Source organism: Lepidothrix coronata, unplaced genomic scaffold, assembly GCF_001604755.1.
Source record: "Lepidothrix coronata isolate B3197 unplaced genomic scaffold, Lepidothrix_coronata-1.0 Scaffold25, whole genome shotgun sequence".
In the NCBI taxonomy this organism is placed as follows: Eukaryota; Metazoa; Chordata; class Aves; order Passeriformes; family Pipridae; genus Lepidothrix; species Lepidothrix coronata.
In genome coordinates, this window is record NW_016690205.1 from 2,809,488 (window position 1) to 2,833,070 (window position 23,583).

Sequence of the window (23,583 nt, forward strand, 5' to 3'; positions counted from 1 at the left end):
CTTCTTGTGAGTGACTCATTTTGCTTCCCCTTGTGGAGTGTTTTTCTTTGAATGGTACATCTGCCTGGAAGGATGTCCTGGTGGTCTCCTTTTAATCACCATAAACCAAATGACTTATTTTTCAGTATGTGCTTGTATTTGTGCCTTTGTGCATCTGCTCTTCTAAGCAAGGCTGGGTTGAATTTGTCATATTGCCTATGTCTTCCAGATGTTAATGCATTTTCCTTATTGTTTTAATTACAGCTTCAGCAGTACCTGGAATCTGTTTGCCCACTGTAGAAATTGCCATATTGTGGATCACAGATCACATACCACTGTAGTTCAGATATGAGGATGTCTGTAACCAGTGTAGATCTGGGCTCAAGCTCTTTGAAACAGGCTGTCTTATTCACAGGCTGGAGTACTGGTGTGTGCATGATAGGACCTGATTTTGACTCTGAGATACTGGGCATTCCCCTTGTACAGACACTAATCTTTAGACATAAGTTTAGGGATGCCCTTGAAGCTTGGGATGGTGAATAGGATTGTCTTACCATGAAGGAGAACAACCAGCTACATTTAATTACAGTGTAAGTACTCACTGGGTAAACAATAGGCTAAGCAGCCTTTTCTTTCCCCTGTTGAAATATGTATGTCAGAGAATAAATCCAAGGGCTATAGACTAGTTTTGGTGACTGTCATTCCTAAACAAGTTCTTCTTTTGGAAACTGCTTCTTAGTAAAACTGTTTAACTGGGTAGCTGGCGGTTCATGACTTTTAAAGAAAGGGCTGTATTCCACCCAATCACAGCAATAAATCCTCTGGACCTGGATCCCTGACAGTGCTCCTTCTCCTTCCAGCTGTATTTCAGTTCTGTTTCAGTTCATCCCAATTTGAGGAGCCTCTATATCCCCAGCTGCCAGTGCCTGCCCTTACTCACCTGGCTCAAGATAAATTCACACAGTGTATAACATTAATTAATTACACAGTGTACCTCTCAGTACAGTATTGACACTTGGCATGATGGAGCACCTCATTACCAACCTGCTCGTGCCATCACTGTGGTAAATCACACGTGTCTGAAAATCTGCCAAGACGTGATGGTGCCTGACAGTCTGCAATCCTTTCTGTCCTGAAAGGTGCACAGTAGAATGACATTGAAGAAGTGCTTGGTAGTATATTTGAGCTGCAGCTTCACCTTGCTGATGCTGATTAATGTTTCAGCTTCCTGTTGAAGTGATATTATGTTTTGTAGTCTATCCATGCCCTGTGTAGCCCACAGGGTGGTGACATACAGCCATCAGCAAAAAAGAGTTTGAAAATCACCTACCTCCACCTAACCCAGCTAGCAACAATCAAGCTAAAGACTCAAAGCCAGGAAATTGTGTTTAAAACAGAAGTTATTTTTCATCTGCCTTTTAATTTCAAAACAAGGGGTTGGTTGCACAATTTACAGAGCTGATTGATTCTCTTTGATCTGATTGCTTGTAGTTGTGGTCTCTTAGTACGCAAACCCATTAATTTTTTTTGTGTGTGTGGGCATTAGGAAAGAGGCAAATGAACTTCTGTAAATCGTTTTCCTGGGTGACAGGGATTAGTGAAATATCTTACCAGATTTCTAGCCCGGAGCTCCACCTAGTGGGATGTGAGATGGTCACTTATTGCAGCCAGTCATTTTCCATCACATATTTGAAAGTGGTTTTCTGATTTACTTCTTTCTTTCTTTCTCTATTATTTATTAATTAATTAATTTCTGTGCAGCGGATATCCATAACCACATGAATATCCTGAAAAATGTTTAGGATTTACTTTCTAGTATCCAACCATGGAGCTACTCAGAGGGTTTCTTACAATCAAAATATTCTCTAAGTCATTTTTAAGTATTTAAAGTAAAATTACTGATTAGCAGGGTCATAGAAGCAAAGTTTTCCTTTAATAAAATTAATTACCGTGTATTTTTGATGTATTATTGGGTTGTGGGTCTGGAATGGTTTTTCTTCTTTTGTTGCTTCAGCACACAGTTCTTTTCAAATTCCAATTGAAAATACTTCGTACAGAATAGCTTTGGCACAGTTTGTATAAATACCGGTTTCCTGGAAATCTTAGCAAGTGTTGGACGCTAAATCAGGGAAATTGGACATTCTGGCTTGATTTTCAGTATTTTGGAATGTCTGAAATGGAAACTGGAGTCGCTGTGTGTGTGATGCTGATAGATGGCTACGTGTGGCTGCGCTCGGAGGTAGTTTTGAAACACTGGTTCACTTATTCCATAAGGGAAATGTCCTGAGCTGTAAAAGAAATGGTCATGACTAACAATTGTCTGGTTCCTGTGGCTTAGATGCCAAGCAGTAAGATCCTGTAATTTCAATACCAGGGGATTTTTTTTTTTATTATTCCCCCCATGCCCCCCCCTTCTCCGTAACTATTTTGTGTTCATGTTTAGAAAGCTGAGGATATTTTTAAAACTGCATCTTTCCAAATTACAGTGAAAGAGACATCTAGTAGGGCATGATTAAATTATATATAGGTTTTTAATGTGTATCAGAAAAGTAGTGCAGAAGAGATTAAAACTGCAGCTGCAAATATCCAGGAGAAATAGAGGTGATCCAGAAGTCACCAATCCAGGGCAGTGAGTCCACTGAGTATTCATTGCATGTGGTGGTGGGTCACTGTGAGAGTCCTGTTCATCCTCAGAGTGAGAGAAAAGAAATGTTCATTTGAGCTTCTGGGGTTCTCCTTGATTGAATTATATTTGAGATTATTCCCACTGTTTCTAAATGCCTGTATTGTTTCCCACTGTTTCTTCCTCCACCCAGAAATCACGGATGTGACTTGGCATCCTTTACTCAGTTTCCCTCTCCCTTTGCTCTAGCTCCCTCCCCATGAGTGCTGCTGGTGAGTGTCAGCAAAAGGAAACCAAAATCACACCCCAGGCTGACTTTAAATCAGACTTTCAAGTTAAATGTCAGTGAGTTTTCAGGCTTCCTTCACACCAAGAGGCAGAAACAAGGCAGGAAAACGTCTCCGCGAGACAGGAGGGAACCAGGCAGAGAAGTGATGAGTAAAAGGCTGCCTCATCCTGCTGTGCCCTCAGCTTTAGGATGCAAACCTCAGCTCGGCAGCCTCGCATCCCAACCCCAAAATTGGACCAGCACCTGATGAAGTTATCTGGGGGTGAAGGCATTGGTAGGACCACTCATAGTCTGAAGGCAGTTATTGAAGATGTGTAGCAGAAAACTTTGCTGATTTTATGCTGTGGGAACATGTGTGCTGTGTGTCTGTGCCTCCTGCACCCTGTGTCCAGCTGTGCTGTGCAGATGTCTGACACACTCCATCCATTTGTTCCCCTCAACCCTCAAACCCCATTCTCTTGTGCAAGATGCTGGCTGGGAAGTCAAGGCTGGACACTCTTGTCCCAGGATTTCAGCCAGTTTAGCCTGTTTGCACTGTTACCCTGTAAATAAGCATTAACTTGATTTGTTAAAGGTTATTTATTGCACAAAATCACTGTTAAAACCAGTGCATATGTAAATTGACTAACTGGACGGAGAAAGTGAGGCAAGAAACTACCAGAGCAGCTCATCAGATTAATCTGCCTACATCTGCTGGAAAGATTTCCTCCAATTTACAGGGTTTTGTTTAGTAGTCATGGTACTGCAGCATCTGTCCCCATAAACTTTCTGAGGAAGTGGGTAATAATTAGGAACTGATTAGAGTGAAAATGAGTCAGAGCTAAAGCATGGGAGTCAAATTTAATAAATGTGGTAAAGAATTAACTTTAGCAGCTTGGAAATACCACATAACATGCTGGAGAGGAAAAGTAAATATTTTTCTTGTTCATTTCTTCTCTGTTCAGTGTTTCTGCACAGAGCACAGTGATTTTCAGAAAGTTTGCCATGTGAACATCTGAAGGAGATGGACTGTGTTACAGCAGTGTAGTGTAATCTCCCTTTCCCCCCTGAAATGGAGCTAATGGTGTACATCACCACTCTGCAGAGGAAAATACATTTGTGGGGTGTTATTGATTGAGAAAGCTGTGATTTGGGCTGTACCCATGCAGTTGCTGTGGGGTTTGCTGTGCCTGCCTGGCCACTCCCCTTTCCCAAAGCCCCTGACAGCTGAGGGAGGATGGCTGATGCCACAGCTGCAATTCCTCAAGAAAAACAGGTGTTTTACAATAGAATCAGAATGGTTTGGGTTGGAAGGGACTTTACAGACCACATAGTTCCATGCCCTGCCGTGGGCAGGACCTTCCACTAGGCAAGGTTGCTCCAAGCCCCATCCAGCCTCACCTTGAACACTCCCAGGGATGGGGGCATCCACAACTTCTCTGGGCAACCCGTTTCTAAGAACCTGTGGTCGGGTAAGTCCACGAGAGGGCGAATTGAAGCTCCAAACTCCACACCATCCTCTGAGTCTGGATGTTGCACTGCGGCCGTGGAGCACTTCGTGCTGGTGCTGGTGTCCGGCAGTGCTGACCCCTCACAGGAGGAGGGGGCTGCAGGGGGAAAAGTGGATGTCCCTGGAAGTCTGAACTCAAGTGTCTTTTCAGAAAGAAGAGCTGAAAGCTGCTCTCACAAAAGTTTATTCCAATCTTCCAAGAACTGGGCAGATCTGGCAAGGAAAGAAGATTTTGTCTGTGTCTCGGGTAAGTTCATGTGTCTGGCAAGGAAGGAGAGTTGACTGATTTGGAAAACTAGAAAGTTTCAGGATGCTGTGACTGGTGTAAAGTCCTGTACAGCTTTGCAGTTGAGGGGAAAAACCCACAACCCTTTAACCTGTAAATCAACCAGAAGCAGGCAAATACAACATAAAAGGAGCTCTAGCTGTCACTCTCTGCTGCAAAACAAACCTGTAATAAAACACACTTGTAATTAATGGGAAAATGAGAGTACATTTCCTCACATCTCAATTAACGTTTGACTTGGAGGTTGGGATCCTGAAAGGAAACCTTCTTTTTGAAGAGGAGTTGGCAGAAGAGTGCTGCATTTCACCAGTGTGGTTAGCAGGAGATGAATATTTTACTGATATAACAGAGAAAGGTTTACAACTGTGTAAGTCTGACATTTACACGTACACAGCTATGTAAAGGATAATGATAAACTGAAGCTATGGCACACAACTTATTTCTTTCTTGCAATTTATTCATTTTTCTTTTATTTATCCTCAGCTAAGTGGGGTTTTGTTTGTTTGTTTGTTTGTTTATTTAATGAAAAAACACTTCCCAAGAGAAGGTAGGAGGGCTGTGCAAGAGGAAGAGCTCTACTGGGATGGGTTCCAGCCTGTCCAATGAGTTCCTGCAAGCACTGAAGGGCACTGCAAACCTTGCCACCTCATGCCAAGGGCTTCCTTCACTCGACTTGCTTTATTGCCTGAAGAACAGACCAATATTTTTTTAAATATTATTTTTAATTAAAAGCTAGTCAGCCAAAGTTCTCTGCTCAATGCTGTTTCTGCCCAGGAGAAAAAAAACCAGTAAGAGCAAATCCCAACCCCCAGATGTTCGCAGTGTCATTTGATTTGTCACTCAAATGCTACACACTACAGCTCCCCCCTTGGCACAACGCCTCCTCAGCAATTATTTTATTCACTTTTTATCTCAGGTCACATTTTCTATACTTGTCCTCATGACTGGACTCTTTTCAGTTGGTTCAAATCCCTTTTGAAGTGCCCAGCCTGGCCAAAGGGCATCACTTGCAGCCATATGGATAAAGCCAAGCCACATGCAGTGATCCAGCTGCACCTTCTGGAGGCTCAGAAGAGACAGCCAGGTCATTTATCTGTGGCTGGCAGTGGAGTGATCTTATATAGAGTAATATTTATTCTTTAACTCTGGGTTCAGTCTGTGAGGGTTTGAAATTGCAGCCTGGTTTGGGGTTTTTGCTTCCCCTCTCCAGGAGCTGCTGTCCAGTGGTTGTCAGCACCATCCAACTTACCTTGTTTGTGTTAAATATTTAGTTGATATGTAGTAATAAGTTGATTAAATACTTAACAGGATTTACAGTTTTGTTTCAGCAAATTATTAATCCCTTTTCCAGAAGACATACTGTACACTTTATGTGAGATTTCACGAGAACAGGGAGGCCTTTGTGTTCATTTTCCTCACTGTTCACATCATCTCAGCAGCAAAAGGTTATCAAAGGATCTTATGTTTGCTGTTCAATTGTGCATAACTTCCACATTAAATTACATACATTATACTAAAATATATGTAGATATATCACCCATATTACTGCAAATAATACATTTGCTGGTGGGATAGTTTTCTTTCTTGGTAGTTTCTGCTCTTGGGTATTTCTGCAGACTGTCTGTGCTGGTTGAACTGGGTAACTCTTCTAGCTGAGTCACTTTTTTGTTCAGTTGTGTCCTTCCCAGGTTGGGGCAGCACACACAATCTCTAAATATGTATCTTTACCCATAACAGGCTTTGCCCTGCAGCTGCAGCTATACCAGGCAGTTTCTGGCCACCAGATAAACTGAAGATTGAATAAGACAACACGTACTTTCTCATCTTTATCACAGAAGTCCTAGACTTGCTTAAACAGAAGTCAAGTGGTAGAAGCTTTATTGCTAAAATTGAAAGGGCTATTTATTTTATCTACCTCGTTCCAAATGTCATGATATCCAGATGTCACCATAGGGAAACCTTTACATAACTTTAACATGACTTTTATACTACTACAACATGTTATTAACAATTTGTTTTATGTAATTTTAAATCCTATTATTTAGAATAAACCATTAATCATTACATTCAAATATGATAATTGCCTGTGCAAATCCCTTTGGCCAAAATTACATCCACAAGTTATGTAACATTAACTGTGTTGTTATTACCAAAATCTGAAACTTGCACTCGTTACAGGAGAAAAATTATAGCAACCTACCAAACATTCATACTTAACAAAATTATTAGTATTTTGAACAAAAGTGCAGTCTTCCTGGATATCGAGATGCTCAGGTTAAAATCTGATTTATGGCAATTCATTTCCTGAAGTCTGTTTTCTTTGCCTGCATTTCTTCCAGGCAACAAGGACTCAGAAGAGTTAATACAGGATTTCTAAGGTGAGCCCATGTCCAAGTCAAGCATATTTAAGTTTTTCTATGGAACTGGGCATTGCTTAAAAGGGCAACAAGTTATACACTCTGGGATGGGCTTGCAGGAGTCAGACAGCCTTGTATTTACAACAACATATCATGTTATGATTGTTTTTTTCCTTTTTATGTTGTTTGAGCCATTCTGTGAGAGATCTTGAAGGGGAACTTGGAGGAGGTGCTGTGTCATTTCAGCTGTCATTGAAGGTGAAGCAGTTCAGCTCAATGCAGGGCAGATGGCTGGTGAAGTGAGGGGGGTGGCAGCACCCTGCAGCTCCCCTGGGACTCAAAGTCCTATTCAAGGGGTCAGGCAGGGCTCAGTGTTGGTAAGAAACACGGTTTTCTGGGAGGATTTTGCCTCTAAGTTTTGCCTGGCACCTCATTATTGTGATTAGCCGCCTGTAAGTGTTTCATAAAATGGGGCTTGCAATTCTCACAGTCTTGCAGTCTGGTTGGGATCTGCTTTAGGGCATTTTTTGTTTCTGAATCAGAACCTTGCCAACCCTCAGTCACAGCAGGGAAATTTTGCTTCCAGGGGAGTCTGCTTCAGCAAAGAAATATAATTGTTTTATTTAAAACAATGGCCACAGAAAATTATCTCCAGGCACTGGGCAGTGACTCTGAAGAGCAAGGAATGGGAAGTGGCACAGAAACCTAAGGCAGAGAATAGTGCCTTGATCTGATCCCAAACCTCCTGTGGGAGGCCAGTGCAGGAGAGAGGAGGGCTGGGGCTGGGGCTGGGGCTGATCCCTCAGAGCAGGGACCTGCACTCAGGTCAGTCATGGCTTCAGTAAGCACTTTGGTAAGCCTCAAACACTTGTGAGTGGGAGACTCCAAGGGCACAGCCTTAATTGCCTTAATTTCTGGCATTTGGTGCTGGAAGACAGCTTTGCCTCCAAATACAACTGCAGAACCAAGTCATGTGTCCGTGCTGGTCAAACAGCTGCTCCCCTCATGAAGGACATTTTTGTGTTTTCCTTTTTGTCTTTTAAATGACTTTACGGATACACTCTCTCCTTTTTAATACAAATGCCCTTGGTTTAGGCTTTTTTTTTGTCTGGTTGTGATCTAATTTATTTTGTCAGGATGGCAGAAGTGTTTGTGATTGCAGGTCATATAGGGAAAAGGAGGCACAACCGTTAAATTTATAACAGCAGCGATCAGCCCAGCTGAATTAATGAAACTATTGTCTTAAATTCAAAACTAGGTGGGATGGATTGTTTAGGAAGTTTGCCAAACTGCATAGGCAAAAGTATGTGTTAATAATACATAGAACTGTTTCTTTTTATGATGGGAGAGAAACTACGTGGGAAGATTGTCAATATTTGTTTGATAGCAGTGTTAAACTTTATGAAATGACAAAACAATATGTTCTGTCATTTTGGGGGGGTGAAGCCATTCATGACAGGTTGTGAACATTACCACCAACTTTGGGTCTAGATACCTTAGTTACAAGAAAATGTAAATTTTCAAGCTCTGATGTCAGTCAAATGTTTCTGATCATCCTGAAGTTTATGGTATCATTTTTACTTTTCAATGAAAATTTATGGATTGCAGTTTAATAGATTGTTCTGCTAATTGTTTTCCTTTCTGTCTTCAGCAAAAAAATAAAATGTTTGGACCCACTCTCCTTCTGCAAGCCACTTCTTACCATTTTCAACTTCTGCTGTTTCACAGAATCACAGAATATGCTGAGAGTTGGAAGGGGCCCACAAGGATCACTGAGTCCAACTCCTGGCCCTGCACAGGCCCATCCCCAAGAGTCACACCCTGTGCCCCAGAGGATCATCCAAACCCTCCTGGAGCTCTGGCAGCCTTGGTGCTGTGCCCACTGCCCTGGGGAGCCTGGTCAGTGCCCAGCCAGCCTCTGGGGGAAGAACCTTTTCCTGAGATCCAACCTAACCCTGCCCTGGCACAGCTCCAGCCATTCCCTGGGGTCCTGTCCCTGGTCCCCCCAGAGCAGAGCTCAGTGCCTGCCCCTCCTCTGTCCCTCCTGAGGAAGCTGGAACTGTAATGATGTCTCCCCTCAGTCTCCTCCAGCTGAACAGACCAAGTGCTTTCAGTGTCTTCACACGGCTTCAAATCAAGGACCTTCATCATCTTCATTGCCCTCCTTTGGACACTCTCTAATGGCTCAATATCTTCCCTACATTGTGTCACCCCAAACTGCCCCAACATTCCAGGTGAGGCCACCCCAGGGCAGAGCACAGTGGGACAATCCCCTCCCTGGCCCGGCCAGCGATGCTGTCCCTGATGCCCCAAGGACAGGGTTGGCCCTCCTGGCTGCCAGGGCACTGCTGACTCAGGGCCAAGTGGCCACCCACCAGGACTCCCAGGGCCCTTTCCCAGCACTGCTTTCCAGCCTCTCATTCCCAGTCTGTCTGTACATCTGGGGTTGCCCCATCCCAGGGGCAGAGTCCAGCACTTGGCCTTGTTGGACTTCCTGTGGTTGGTGATGGTGAAGTCCTCAGTTTGGCAAGGTCTCTCTGCAGGGCCTCCCTGTCTTGGAGGATAATAGATCAGGTTTGTTCAACAAACACAAGGTAAGATTCAAGGGAGATGTGGGATGGATGGAAGCTGAACTGCCCTTCCCTATCTCTTGCTGACATCAGTTGCCTTGGAGGATCAGTATTTATATTGGGATATATATAGGAGGTATTTATATTTTTTTTGTGACTCAGACATTTAGTTGCCTAAAAAGTCTGAAATGGTGAGTGATATCAGTGCCTGCCTGGATGAGGGCACTTACAGATAGGAAAGCTGAAGCTATTCTCTTTCTGAGCATGAGTGGTTCCCATCTTAAGGTGGCTTAAGAGATAGTCTATTCAGCAAAGAAATACCTAAGGTGAGAAGCAGTCAAATTAATCTGTGATACCAGGAAACCAGCTTGAACACTTGATTACCAGTTGGCCAGGGTAGGAGAGTTGTCTGTGCTTCTACCTGCATGGTGCCAGGCACAAAGGATTGCATCTGTTTCATCTGTCTTTACCAACTGTTGGTTGATAAAGTGTGTTGATTTAAGGAGTGATGAGTGTATGTTCATATAAAGGCATATCTTGTGCTTTGATGTGCTGTGTAAAATATTGCAGTGTTTGCTATCAGAAAGTAAACGGAGATCAAACAGTTCCTGCTCTGTACAATGTCCCCTCACTGCAAGGTAAAAGTGCTTGATTTCTGTTACCTCTTACTGACATTTGGTAAGCAAATCTTGTTGCATTCAAAGAGGTTGGTGTTCATTAGTTGGGATGGGTTGGAGTCAGTGGTGATCTGGGAGAGGGAGGGGAGCTGGAAGCAGAGGAGGTGCAACCAAGCAGATGAGGAGCAGTACAAAATGAGACTAGGCACAAGTTCTAAGTCTTTCATCACCATCTGCCTAGCACCTTTCCTAGATAATCCAAGTTCCCTCTTTTCCTCAACAGTACGATGTCTCTTCCAGGCACACAAAAGCCTTTCAATAATAGCAGAGGTGGTGAATAATTAATTTTTCAGCTGTAATCTTACCCCAAAGGAACTGTCTTGTTAGGTTCTCAGGTTCTTCAAGCTTTAAAGAGTGTCCAACAACTGTATTTGAAATGTTTTGTTATGACACATACAGAACAAAAATTTTTCGTAGTTTAGAATTTTGCTCAAATGAAACTGTTTGCTGAATTCAGCCTGAAATTGTGTTGAGCCCTTTTTCTCCCCATTTTTCTGGCTGGAGTATGGTTACTGTTCAGGAATGTCATAGATCCTAAATATCATAAGATCAATAAGATTATTTCCTCGTAGAGCTCTTGGCTCTCACGAAGAGCTGTCCCCACCTGCTTACCTGGGTGCTCTCACCCGTAACACACCAGGCACAGGTCTTGGACAAACACTCTCTGCTCTCCTGCATGGAGACCTCCTGTGAGCTGCCAGTGTGGATCTGAATGTCATTCTGCTGGAGAAGAGGGAGCCAGCAATAGAACAGAGAGGAGAGGGCTGGGAAAGAAACTGCAAGTCAAGAGAAAGAGAGTGTATAAGAGGAATGAAAAGAGAAGACACCCCTGCAACCATGTGGTGGGGACTGCAGTGTCTTATGTGGTTGCCCACAGCTTCTCTGTTGTTGGGACATTGTAATCAAGTAACATCTTTAATTGGTTCTGTTCCAGCTGTGCATGGGCTCTCAGGCATCCATAGTGAAGACAGCCACGGCTGTAGAACAAGGGAGACAGTGGGTGGACTGAAGAAAAGCTTGCAGTGGTGCTGAGGGAATCTGTCAAGGATGTGGAGGAATCTTAATAGAGGAAGGGCAAAGCAACCAGAGAGGCCAGGGACTGAGGAGTACCAGCAAGTCTTCTACAGGAAAAGTCAGTTTGACACTGTTTTCTCTTGTTCACATGCTGCCAGGTGCACCACTGTGCTTAAGGAACACATTTGTAGCTTAATGGCCAGAGAGAAATGGCCATTACTGGAAGCAAGTGCAACAGAGGGATGGCAGGAGACCTCTATGAGGAGGGAAACTGGTATTCCCATGGACAGGTAGCATGGCTGTTTCCAGTGTCTAACTAAATCATTTAATCTTCACTGATCCAAGCAAACATAGTTTAATCATAAATCTCGATTTCCTTAAGCAATGAAACCATTCCTGCCTTACAATTTGCTTTGGTAACACTTGTGCAAAGAAAGCTTTGGACAGAGGTGCAAGGAAACTGAAAAATGGGGAGAGAGGTTGGGGACCAGTGAAGGGGTGTGCCATGGAGGCTGTCTCAGCTTGGGGTGAGTGATTGGTACCTGCTTTCTGGCCCTTGATGTATCCTATGACAGGGAAGCATCATTGATGTTGCGCTAGAAATTATGGTATCAGTTAAATTTAAAGGCGTTAGTGGGAACTGAATGTTAATTAGTAAAAAAATGTGAACACCTTGAGTCCTTTCTCCCACCCAAAGGACAAGCATTTCATTGCACAGTTGACTTTTAAAGAAATGATGGATCCAAACTAAAACTTGTGTTTGCACACATCTTCATCCAGTTCCAGCTCTGGTGAAACGAGCCAAGAGTCAACAAAATCCCTCACTCCATCAGCCATCCTACCTGGTGGGAAGAAACATCTTTTTGTGCAAAAAACAGGCCAATAGCACTGTATTATTTTGCCATTGGCTCTTCAGTTTTCTCCTGCAGTATCAGGGACCATGTAGTGACTGCTGCAAATGAAGCAGTACATCAAATGGAAGGGATCATTTCAACGTGTTCCAACTGGTGTCTTGATCACTGACCCAGCATCTCTGGTGCTTTGGGTTGTTCCAGCCAGGCCTGCAACAGTCCCACCTCAAGGTGGTGCCTCTGGGAAAACATATTGAAGAATGTACAAAATGCCACTCGGGGAAGGAAGATTCAGGGGTGAAAACACGCAAGGAACAGCCCTGTGAACACAAGGTTAGAGATGATGGAGGAGGAGGAGGTGTTCCATGTGCCAGACCAGAGGTGACCCCACAGTCCATGGAGGGATCTGTGCTGGAGCAAGAGGACATTTCCTGAAAGAGCTGTGGCCATCGAGAGCTCATTTTGGATTATCCTGAAGGACTGAGCCCATGGGAAGGACTCACAATGGAACATGGGAAAAGAGTGAGGAGGACAGAGCATCAGTGACAAACTGCTGTGGACTGACCACAGTGCCCCATTCCTCATAGTCCCCCTGTGCCACTCAGGGAAGGGGGAGGTACAGGAGTGGAATGAAGAAGTGAAGCTGAGCCTGGGTAAACAGTGAGGGAGGGGTTATTTAAGTTGTCAGTGCTTCTTCCTATCAAATTCTATTTTAATTGGCAATGAAATGATATTTCTGTAAATTGATTCTGTTTTCCGTGTGACAGTGATTTCCCCGGCCTTATCTCAACCCATCTTTTTCACCTTATTTTCTCCTCCTGTTCCCTGTTGAGGAGGAGGAATGAGAGAGGGGCCAGGTGGGTGTCTTGCAGCCAGCCAAGGTCAATCGACCACACTTTCTTTTTATCCAGGGACAGAGGAACTGGAATGCTGGGCTCCATGCCGAGAATGCCAGTCCTGCAGCGGGATGGCCATGCAGTGATCCTTGCCATTGGGGTCTGTGTGGACCAGCCATCCTGAGCTTCACTCAGCCTTTCTGTTTGGAGTTGCCTCACGTCTTCTCTTTTTACATTCGAGTATTAACAGTTTTTGTTGAGTTTTCAGTGGTTTTAATCTGGTTTTGCTTTTCTTTCATCTCTCGGGGTATGCAACAGCTGCCCCGATTTGTTTACCAAGCCACATCCCTTACTTCCTTCAGTCCCTTTGAATGACCACTTCCTCCATCTGCCTTGCAAAACTATGGGAAGAAAAGTCTGCCCATGTTTACAAAGTCAGTGAACTGTTTGCATATCTAACAAACTAATCCTTTCATTTTTTTCTCCCTTCTCACAATTGAGTCTGTGCTTCCTTTCTCCTTTTGATCTTCTTTTGGGTCTCCTCTGCTGTGTGAGCTTGAGTTTGGGTGCTGGCTGTCCAAGACAGTTGTATTGCATTTTTCATGAGGCACAAGAAACCTGTTTCTGGGTTTCTGAAAAGTGTTATGTTTACCAATCAGTAATAAATCCAAACCCATCCAAAAATAAGAATAGGAACAACCATCATGTCAAATTTTTATCGTCTAGAAGTTTTTGCACACTTTTTCTATAAAAGAAAACGTAGAATTCTGTGTTAGAGAAATAACTAATGCCCTGAGACACTTTGAAGGTTGATTGATTGACTGATTGAAGATAATCCTACTTTGGACCAGACAGCCTCTGGAGGTCCCTTCCAGGCTAACTATTTCTGTGATTCTGTAGTTTTCTATATTGTTAAAGCACTGCCAAATTTAGCAGTGCTGTGCAAATGTAGGTTCTTTGATGGGCGCTCGGATCCACCAAAACCCGACCATGATAGTTTCTCTTTGCAAAAATCCGCTGTTGAGTTCCTCTGGATGCCGTTATTTAACTGTTACCTTAAATATGTGGTAAATCCCAGTGGGAAGACTGTGTCAAGGGATCTGTAATGCTATTAAGGGCTTCAGAAAGAGAGAATTTGGGATAATTTTTCCTTTATTTTTTATACTTGCCCTTATCCCCAGACTTATACTCCTTGTTCTCCGGGAAGGGTTGTACCATTGAACAATGATCAGTGTATGACCACTGAATTTTGGCTTGAATCTGAAACAAAAGTCAAAATGCTACTTTGGGGGTTTCAGATTTGCTGTAGACAGCTTGTAGACCTTAAACATACTGAGTCTTGCTGCCCTGACGATGATCCTTCAGGGCACACTGAAGAATGAACAGGGGGAGGTCAGAAAAAGATGAGGATACTCACTTTTACTGCATGTTTTTGTGACATCTGTTAGGACAGAAATATACATAAATGCAGTCTGGGGGAATTCAAGGCAACTCAGCATTCTGGTTCCAAATTCTTCTACCTCTAGAAAGTTGGTAAGTAACTAATATTTGAGAAATTCATGATGGTGTGATAAAAGGACAAGAGGGAATGGTGTGAGATTGCGCCAGAGGATGTTTAGGTTGGATACTAGGAAAAATTCCTTCACAAAAGGGTTGTCAAGCATTGGAACAGGATGCCCAGAGAACTGGTGGAATCACCATCCCTGGAAGTGTTCAGAAGTCAGGTTGGCATGGCACTTGGGTGATATGGTATAGGTGTTGACAGTTGGACTCAATGATCTTGGAGGCCTTGTCCAACCTTAATGATTTGACTCAGTCCCTGAAACTGCACCTTCACAACAGTGTTAAGGGACTGGAGACATGATGGTTGTCTCTGTCTGATGCCCTCCCAGCAGTGGGTGGGTGTACCAGAGCCCAGGCCAGTACAAAGGGTCTCCATAAGCCCCTTGATTGTTTCCCGCCACGTTCTTACCCTTCCACATGTGCAGTCCCAAAAAAGAAAGCTCTTCTACACCGCCTTAAAAAGCAGATTTGGCTCAGATTCAGCTCAAACCTAAGAGCAAGAAAGGGACGTGTTACATAACTGACCACAACTGAACTTCACAGCCAAAGAGGGATGGGAGGGAAAAACACCAGCTACTGCAACCACTTTTGATCTCTGCTGCCCCTGAATTAGATGTCAGGTGTGCCTTCTTGCAGAACCAGGAAGCTATAAATCTTAGTTAACAAATCAAACATGGAAGTTAGGGAAGTGAGAGCAGTGGAGAATGTGGTGTTGACCTAGTGAAGCGAGAGACTGGGCTGCTGAGCTACACCCTTTAGTGTAGTCCCTGCCTATAAATTCTGGTGCTCACCTGTACCAGGAGCTCCAAGGAGATGGCTGCCACCATGATCTTGTCTTGGATGGTGATGATAAGTCTTCAAATTCAGCTGGATGCAGGTAACAAGTCTCAATTCTGATCACCTCCGTGGCTATATTTCACCTCAGGGTAATGCTGAGATTTAAGGGTAAAAGAGGATTTACCAGCACAGCTTAGTTCTTTTGAAAACCAGGAGCAGGTCAAAGCCATGAGCTGAGCAAATCAATTTTATAGAAACTGTTTAATGAATTTAAATTTTTTCTCACCATTTTTGTAAAGAACCCAGTAAAATAAAATCAAATGAATATACTGTAAAGCCAATGATATGAATTTCCAATTCTTTATACTGGGGTAATGGATTTAAAGACTAATAATTATTTCCTGGACTAAAGATATGTTTATTTTAAAGAGGTGCACTTTGAACCATGGAATTGGTATTTGATTAGATACATTGGTATGACCAACACATTGGTGTTTAATAACAGAGTACCCCAGATAAAAGAAGTATGGCACATGTCCCTATGCTATCATTGTTGTAGTTACTAGAATATAATAGGAATTACTGTAATTTTTTTTTATTTTAATTTCCCAAGGGCTAATTCCTCTTACAAGTGTAATTTGATTTGCTTACAGAGGCATTGGGAGGTCTGATGGTAGGGAGGATGTTTCCAATAGGGTAAAATAGTCTTTCTGTGTTCAAAAAACACTTTCCCATTTTTCAGGTGAGGCTTCCCTGGCTGAGCAGAGTGCCAGCATGGTGCTGGGAGAGACAAGGCATTTCTTTTTAAGCAGCTGCTGTTGCATTCTTTATGCAGGAGGGTAGGATGGAAAAAGATCAAAGGTGTTGGCACAGCTGCTGTCTTTCCAGCCCTTCCTCTTCCAGGTGTAAAATTTGGGAATGAACTTAGCTTGGACTAATGAACCAAAAACAAAAACCTGCTTTCCCTTTCTGTGCTCCCACGTACACAGTGGAAAGAAATAACTGTTCAGGGTTATTTCCTCAGGTTTTTAATGCCCTTGTTATTTACTCCCTCCAAAAATATTTAAGGTGCAATTATTAATGCTGAAAACTAAGCTGAGATGTTGATGTTCAGCTGGAAAATATTGAGTTACCGTTTAATCCTTTCATTACCATCTAATTAATTCAGGGTTAAAGCCTTGCATGCATGAGGAGCAGTGTGGTGGGATGCATTGTAAAATACCCTAATAACTGAAAACATTACACATGTCCTTGTTAGGCTCTCCTGCATCCAGAAATCACTTTAAATAAATAAACTGTGAGTTTCAGAGACAATAAGTTTTATGATACATGATATTAACCAGTGAGGGCATATTCCCACCTATCAGGTTGTCCATAGAGAAGGATTTTTATCACCACCTAACCCACTCCCTTGAAAAACATCTGACATCCCTTTGCCAATGCCACCAGGGATTCCTGTGCGTGCAAACTTCCCGTCCTTATTACTTAATTCATGTAATGCTCTTCAATTTTTTGTTGTTGTTGTTGTTTTTGCTTGTGTTGACACTGTCTGCAGCTTGGACAACAGGAGATGCTGAACCAGAAGGGCCTCTAACAACAGGTAATTTTAAAATTATATAAAAGTGCACATTTTTTATAGAATTGGCATTGCTAAATATTCTCTCCAGGCTGATGCTTGCATCTGAGAACTCTTCTAGTTTAGTTGTAGCTAATGTAGCCAACTCATCAGCTTAGTCAGGGGCTCAGTATCCTTCAGACTGGGCTCCCATGTCTGAATGCACCCATACAGAATCTGTATGGTAGTACACACATGCACTTAAAATGCAGTGTATAAGTGAATGTGTGTCCCTCTTCTTAGAGAAGGAATGAGAGCCATCACTGCAATGAAGAGCTTAATTAAGCCAGTCCTTGGGCTAAAACCTTGGGATCACAATGCCATGTTAAAAACAGAGCCTGTGTAAATGCAGCAGTTTCTGAGGATCTGAAAGCCCAAAGTTATCCATAGTTTGCACAGACAAATTTTTTATTGAAGACAGGTTTGAAGACCATTTTCCAATGACCTATACAGAGACAGAGCAGGACTCACATGAAATGCCCTTATTAATTTGGATTATGTTTATCAATTTTGAGATGTTTGGTGCTGTCACCTGCTCACAGAAGCACTAGGAAGGAGATCACCTTTCCCCGGGTGTCAGAGCTCTGTCCTACGGGATGCCCTCGATCTCTTAGTGCCACCTGGAGGCTTTCCATCAGCTGTACAGGAGCCTTAGCAAGGAAAACCCTTCTTTGACCGAGTTACTGACTCCAGCGGCAGTCAGCAACAAGGTATTGATGAAATCAGTGCTGTTGGGAGCGGAAGGGAATGAGAGAAGCTTAGATGCAGTGGGACCGTGAGCAGAACCTGTGACAGGGAGCTTTCGGATGTGCAGCCTCCCTTGTCACTGGCCTCTCTCTGACCATCTCCCCAGATATTTTGTGTCACCTTCATTTCTGTTAGGATTTTTGTCCTTCTTTGGTTTGGAAAAAGGAAGGGAGAGGCAGTTCACAGCCTATTCTCATGCCAGTAGCAGAGCCATCAGCTTCTGATCAGATCAGGTGAAACCAGCAGAGAGAATCAGAGAATTGTTTAAGTTTGAAAACACCTCTTGGATCATCGAGTCCAGCCAGTAACCCTGCACTGCCAAGCCCACCACTAAGCCATGGCTCACACATTTACACCTTTTACATGTCTTTTAAATCCTTTCAGGGACAGTGACCCCACCACTGCCCTGGACAACCTGTTCCAGGGCTCGACAACCTTTTCCATGATTACATTTTCCCTGATCTCCAATCTAAACCTCCCCTGGCCCAACTTGAAGCTATTTCCTCTTGTCCTATCACTTGTTACTTCGGAGAAGGGACTGACCCCCACCTGGCTACAATCTTCTTCCAGGTAGTTATAGAGAGAAATAAGGTCCCCCTCCTGAGCCTTCTCTTCTCTAGGCTGAGCCCCTCCATCTCCCTTGGGTGGATCCCATCCACCCCCATAGATTTGTGGGTGTCCCTGACAATTACCTCTTGGATTTTGGGGGCTTCATTCTGCTCCCCATCCCTGTCTTCCAGCTCAGGGGGCTGGGTACCCTGAGAAAACTGGTCTGACTTCAAGGGCACTTGGCACTCTCCGGGCCAGTTGCAGGTTTTTGGTGGATTCACAAAGATATTTGATGGCTAATGGAAGGAAAAACTGCTGTGATTTACTAAAATAAAAAGAAATCTCCTAGATCTAAAATTTGTTGGCCACTAATTCCTGGAGACTGAAACAGGGTTTGAGGAAGTTTCATGCTATATTTGCCTTTTTGGCCTTCACATATGATATCATCCACGTTTTTTCCTTCTCTAGAAGAAACAGTACGTCCCCCAACAACAGTTGGCCTCACGACTTGTAAATAGAATTTATCAGATTATTACTTCACATGATAGTGGTAGCTTTATGTTTTTATCATAGTATTTATTCTTGGGAACAAATTATTATGATGAAAAAGCTCATGCTTGCCCTAGGCTGGGGCCAGGGATGTATGCAAGACGTAAATTATCCGGGAGCCAGGAACTCAAGGATGGCTCTGCCCTCCAGCAACCAGCCTCCTTGCTAGAAATAAAAAGGTCTATCACTTGTGCCCTTCACTGGAGACTTGACTCACTGGGGAAAGGTGGAGAGCACTGACAGCTCCCAGAAAATTTGTCCTAATTCATTTGCTCTCTTTGTGTTTTTCTCCCTGCTTGTTCTTCTCCACAGTTCCAGTTACAGATGAAGGTGAGTGTGTCTGCCAAGGCCCTTCTGGTGGCCCTTGGCACGGGGATGGGACCTGCTGCTGGCCTGGCCTGTCTGTCCCTCAGCATGGGAGACCAAGCAGGGGCTGCCAGCCCTGAGCTGTGCTGTGGGTGCAGATGGGTGCCCGGAGAGGACGTGGGAGCCTGTGCTCTCCTGTCCAATGCCACTGCCTAAGCCCAGAGCACTGCTGGCCTGATGCAGGGGTTTATGTCTCTCCAAGAGCTGTGGCCGAGGCCGAGGCTGAGGCTGAGTGGTGGGCCGAACCGCTGCGCAGGCAACGTGGAAATCCAGTTCCTTGGGAGCTGGGAGAAGGTGTGTGGATACCTGTGGAACATGGAAGATGCTGAGGTTGTGTGCAGGCAGCTTGGCTGTGGATCACCCCTTGGAGTGAAGCACAATTTCCCTTCGAGCGACTCATACCCATACTTCATCACAGAGGTGAATTGTGCAGGGTATGAAGACAATTTGTTGCAGTGCCCCTACAGCTACCAGTACTATGTCTGTCATCATGGAGATGCTTCTGTCATATGCTCAGGTGGGTTTTTGTGTTTTGGGGGCAGTTTCCTGAAGAAAACCCACGTGGTGTTTGTGTGAGGCTGGGTGAAGTCTGTCCAACCCTTGCTCTGTGCTCTGCAGGGCAGCAGAGGGTCATAGGTCCATATCCCTGACGCAGGGGCCCATGTTTCAGAGGGAGCACTCTTCCTGCACTTGCAGATTGTGCTCGGGATGTCTGGGATTTTGCAGACTGCTCCTGTGCAGACTGAGGAGGGTGATGGTTTTTAGCCAGGCCATCCTCCCCATGGATCCCTTCATAGCTGTTCATGAGATTATAGTACGTACTCTGAGAGGAGATGAGGAATTTGAGTGCCTCACACCCTCTGTTTTTTTCTCTTTGCAGACTCAGGACTAACAGTGCCTCGACGAGCAGGTAACCAGAGATTTCTATTTATATACTACTTTTCCGTGGGGTGTTCTGGGATGCTCTGGGATGCTCTGTGTTCATCAGAGCAGAAGACCCAAATGTGGGCTGCACTTACAGACCCAGGGTAACATCCCTGATGCTCAGGATGACTCAGGATTATTTGGGATCCTTTGTGACTGAGCAGCCACTTCTTCAGGGGGAGAGGTTTTGCACTGGTCTTCATGGTGCCACAGTGGGGATGCCCTTGAGCAGGTGCTGGGGCAGATGACACTGCAGCTGCTCAGTCCTGCCTAATTACAGTGCCCACTGTGGCTTTCGGGTTTCCTTTTCCCGGGGTTCCCTTGGATGGGGGGTCTCCCAGCAGGGTGATCCTCTTAGGCAAAGCACTGCACTCTCACTTGCTGTTCTCTCCCTGCAGCGAGAGCTATCTCCAGCGTGACGCCCCCCATGCCATGGACCACAGGTATGTCCAGAGGGGTTATGGGGTCTGACTAGCTTCTGCCTTCAGTTATGGATCACAGAATTACAGGATGGTTGAGGTTGGAAGGGACTTCTGCAGTAATGGGGTCCTAAGCCCTGGCTAAAGCAGGGTTACCTGGAGCTGATTGCTCAAGGCCATGATCAGGTGGCTTTTTGGTATCTCCTAGGATGGAGAGTCCACCACCTCTGTGGGCAACCTGTGCCTGTGCTTAGTCACCCTCCCAGTGAAAAAGTATTTCCTCATGTTCAGAAGGAACCTTCTGTGCTTTACTTTGTGCCATGAGCTCTTGTCCCCTTTCTGGGCAGCACTGGAAGGAGCCTGGTTTTGGACAGGGCTGAATGCCAGCTGGGTTTTACTCTTAGGCAAAATGCTGCTCATTCACCTGCTGAGTTCTCCCCACAGCACCCCACAGTTCCAGCTCCATCTCCTCCAGTGTCATTGACCACATTTAGGTCCAGAGGGGTTAAGGGGTCTGCTTATCTCCTGCCCCAGGTGTGCTGTTGGATGGCCAACCCCAGAGATTGGGGTTACTGCACAGGCCGAGCACAAGCCGTGCTCTGGTTGGGGGGACACCACGATGATGCTTTGGGGTGGTGGCACGTGCCCGGGAGGGAGGGTCTGTGTGGGGCTGTGGCAGAGCCTCTTGGTGAGGCCTTTCTCTGAGGGCTCCAGGTGATGGGATGCCAAGAGGTCTCTGCTCCTCTCTGCAGGGACAGGCTCCTGTGGTGGCTTACTGCAGGATCTGTGGGGCTCCATCGAGAGCCCGGGCTACCCCAACTCCTACCCCGACAACGCCCGCTGCGTGTGGCGCATTCGGCTGTGGGACCCGGCCCGCAGAGTGGAGCTCCGCTTTTCGGATGTGGAGTGAGTCCTGGGCAGGGGGTCTGGCTGTGGGCTCAGGGGCGGCTTTGTGCCCACTGCGGGGCCTTGGCTGCTGTGCCCGAGCCCTGGGGCGAGGCGGGGATGGGCTGGGGTGGCTGGGCCCTGCAGCTCCGGCCGGAGCTCGGGGCTCGTGCCGGGAGGTGGCACAGCCTGCGGTGCCCACACAGCCCCCTGTCCCCACCAGGCTGGAAGGCAACAGCTGCTCCTACGATGCCATCGAGGTGTTTGACGGCGGGTCCCCCGAGGGGCCGCTCCTGGGCACTGTTTGCACCAACACCTCTCGAGTCTTCACATCCTCTGGGCACCAGCTCACCGTCCTGTTTCACAGTGACATCAGCATCTCCAGGAGAGGTTTCCTGGCCTACTACTCCTCATTTCTTGCCTTCAACAGCACCGCAGGTAAGACCTGAGCTCTCCCGTACCCTTTGGCAGGGCAGAAGATGAGAATCTCTCTTAAAGGGCTTCTGACGGCTCCTGACACCTGTGGGCATCCAGACCCCATGGGCCAACTGATGGGCATCGTTGCTCGGGGGCATCTTTTTGGACAGCACGACCATGAGGCTGCTGCCAGACACTGTTTCTTTGCCTGGTGGGCACGGATGGGGCTTTCTCCACCTCCCCCAGTGCTGCCACTGAGCCATCCTCTGTTTTTCGGACCTGTACTGAAGGCAGAGGAGTTACTTGGTCCTGGCATTCTCATTGCTGCAGAGACCAATGCTCCTGCTCTTGCTTAACCACTTGGTTTCCCAAAACCAAGAGGGCTGATGCGCTCAGATGCAGTGCAGTGAACTCCCTGTGGCAGCTGTGTGGAGGAGCAAGTGCGGCTGCTGCTCTCTGTATGCAGCACCTCGACTGCCCCTGTGTCACTGAGCTCAGGTGGGGCAGCAGGGCTGGAGGGGTCTGGTCACCTCCTGTCCCTGCTGGGGTCACAGAGTCCCAGGCTGGCTGAGGTTGCTCTTGCTGGGTCCCACCAGGTGACAGTGTTGACTGTGGGGTTTGTGTTCCTGTATCCCTGAGTTTGCTATGTGGAGGGATGACCTGCCCTGGTCTCCCGGTCTTGGGTAAAATGCTGTGCTCTCACTTGCTGCTCTCTCCCTACAGCACGAAGTAGTTTCAGCTGGACTCCCCCTGTGTCTCTGAGCATCATTAATTTTAGAGGGGTTTGGGGGTCTGGTTGTCTCTTGGCCTTACTCAGAGTCACACAATCACAGCATGGCTGAGTTTGGAAGGGACCTCTGGAAGTCATCCAGCTCAACAGCCCCTGCTAACCCATTGCTGGCTCCATCTGAACTTGGTGCTCACCAGGGCCTATTCTGGAGGAAGGGTTGTCTCCCAGATGGGTGACCCCCAGTGCCTGCTGGTGTGTGGGGTTGTTCTTTCCCAGGAGCAGCACTTGGCACCTGTCCTTATTGTCCTGCATGATGTTCCTGTTGGGCCATTTCTCCAGCCTGTTGAGGTCCCTGTGGATGGCAGCAGGACCCTCTGCTTGACCAGGCACTCTTCCCAGTTTGGTGTCATGAGCAAACTTGTTGAGAGTCTGCTCTGTCCCATCACCCCAACAATTAACAATCAAGAAAGATGCTGGAGGCCCTGCTGATGGGAGCTCTTGCACATGCAGAACACAAGCTGCACTCTGGGCTGGTGGGATGGAGAGGGAAGGCTTGGAGGTGCAGCCACACAGGGACCGACCATGATCCAGGTGGTGACTGTGGGTTCTGTGTTTCAGTGTCCCTTTAGGGGTGGGGTCACTCCCAGACAAACTGTTCCTTTTAGGCAAAATGCTGAGTGTTCACCTGCTGCTCTCTCCCTACAGAACCAGGTAATTCCAGCTGGGTGACCACAGGGACATCGACCTCAGGTAGGTTCAGAGGACTGGGGGCAGGAGTAGTCAGATCCCTGGGGTTATGGATCACATAAATCACAGGAGGATTAATGTTGGAAAGAATTTCCAGAGGTCATCTGATCCAGTCCACCTGCTAAAGCCAGGTCCCCCAAAGCTTGCTGCCTAGGAGTGTGTCCAAGAGTCTTTTGGCTGTATCCAACATGGAGAGTCCACCACCTCTGTGGGCAACCTGTGCCTGTGCTCAGTCACCTTCCCAGTGAAAAAGTGTTTCCTCATGTTCAGAAGGAACCTTCTGTGCTTTACTTTGTGCCATGAGCTCTTGTCCCCTCTCTGGGC

At 45.8% G+C, this 23,583-nt stretch overlaps 1 protein-coding gene across 1 annotated transcript in view; it reads left to right on the forward strand.

The window, feature by feature from the left end:
- Positions 1-15,357: 15,357 nt before the first annotated feature.
- The window catches only part of CUZD1 (CUB and zona pellucida like domains 1), a 45,799-nt gene continuing 37,573 nt past the window's right edge, over positions 15,358-23,583 (forward strand). Inside the window, exons 1-8 of the mRNA XM_017809125.1 lie at positions 15,358-15,411; positions 16,867-16,911; positions 19,084-19,101; positions 19,340-19,654; positions 20,018-20,047; positions 20,460-20,504; positions 21,233-21,386; positions 21,589-21,803. Coding sequence (XP_017664614.1) covers positions 15,360-15,411; positions 16,867-16,911; positions 19,084-19,101; positions 19,340-19,654; positions 20,018-20,047; positions 20,460-20,504; positions 21,233-21,386; positions 21,589-21,803 — 874 coding nt within the window. The 5' untranslated portion in view covers positions 15,358-15,359. The remainder of the gene's footprint in view (positions 15,412-16,866; positions 16,912-19,083; positions 19,102-19,339; positions 19,655-20,017; positions 20,048-20,459; positions 20,505-21,232; positions 21,387-21,588; positions 21,804-23,583) is intronic.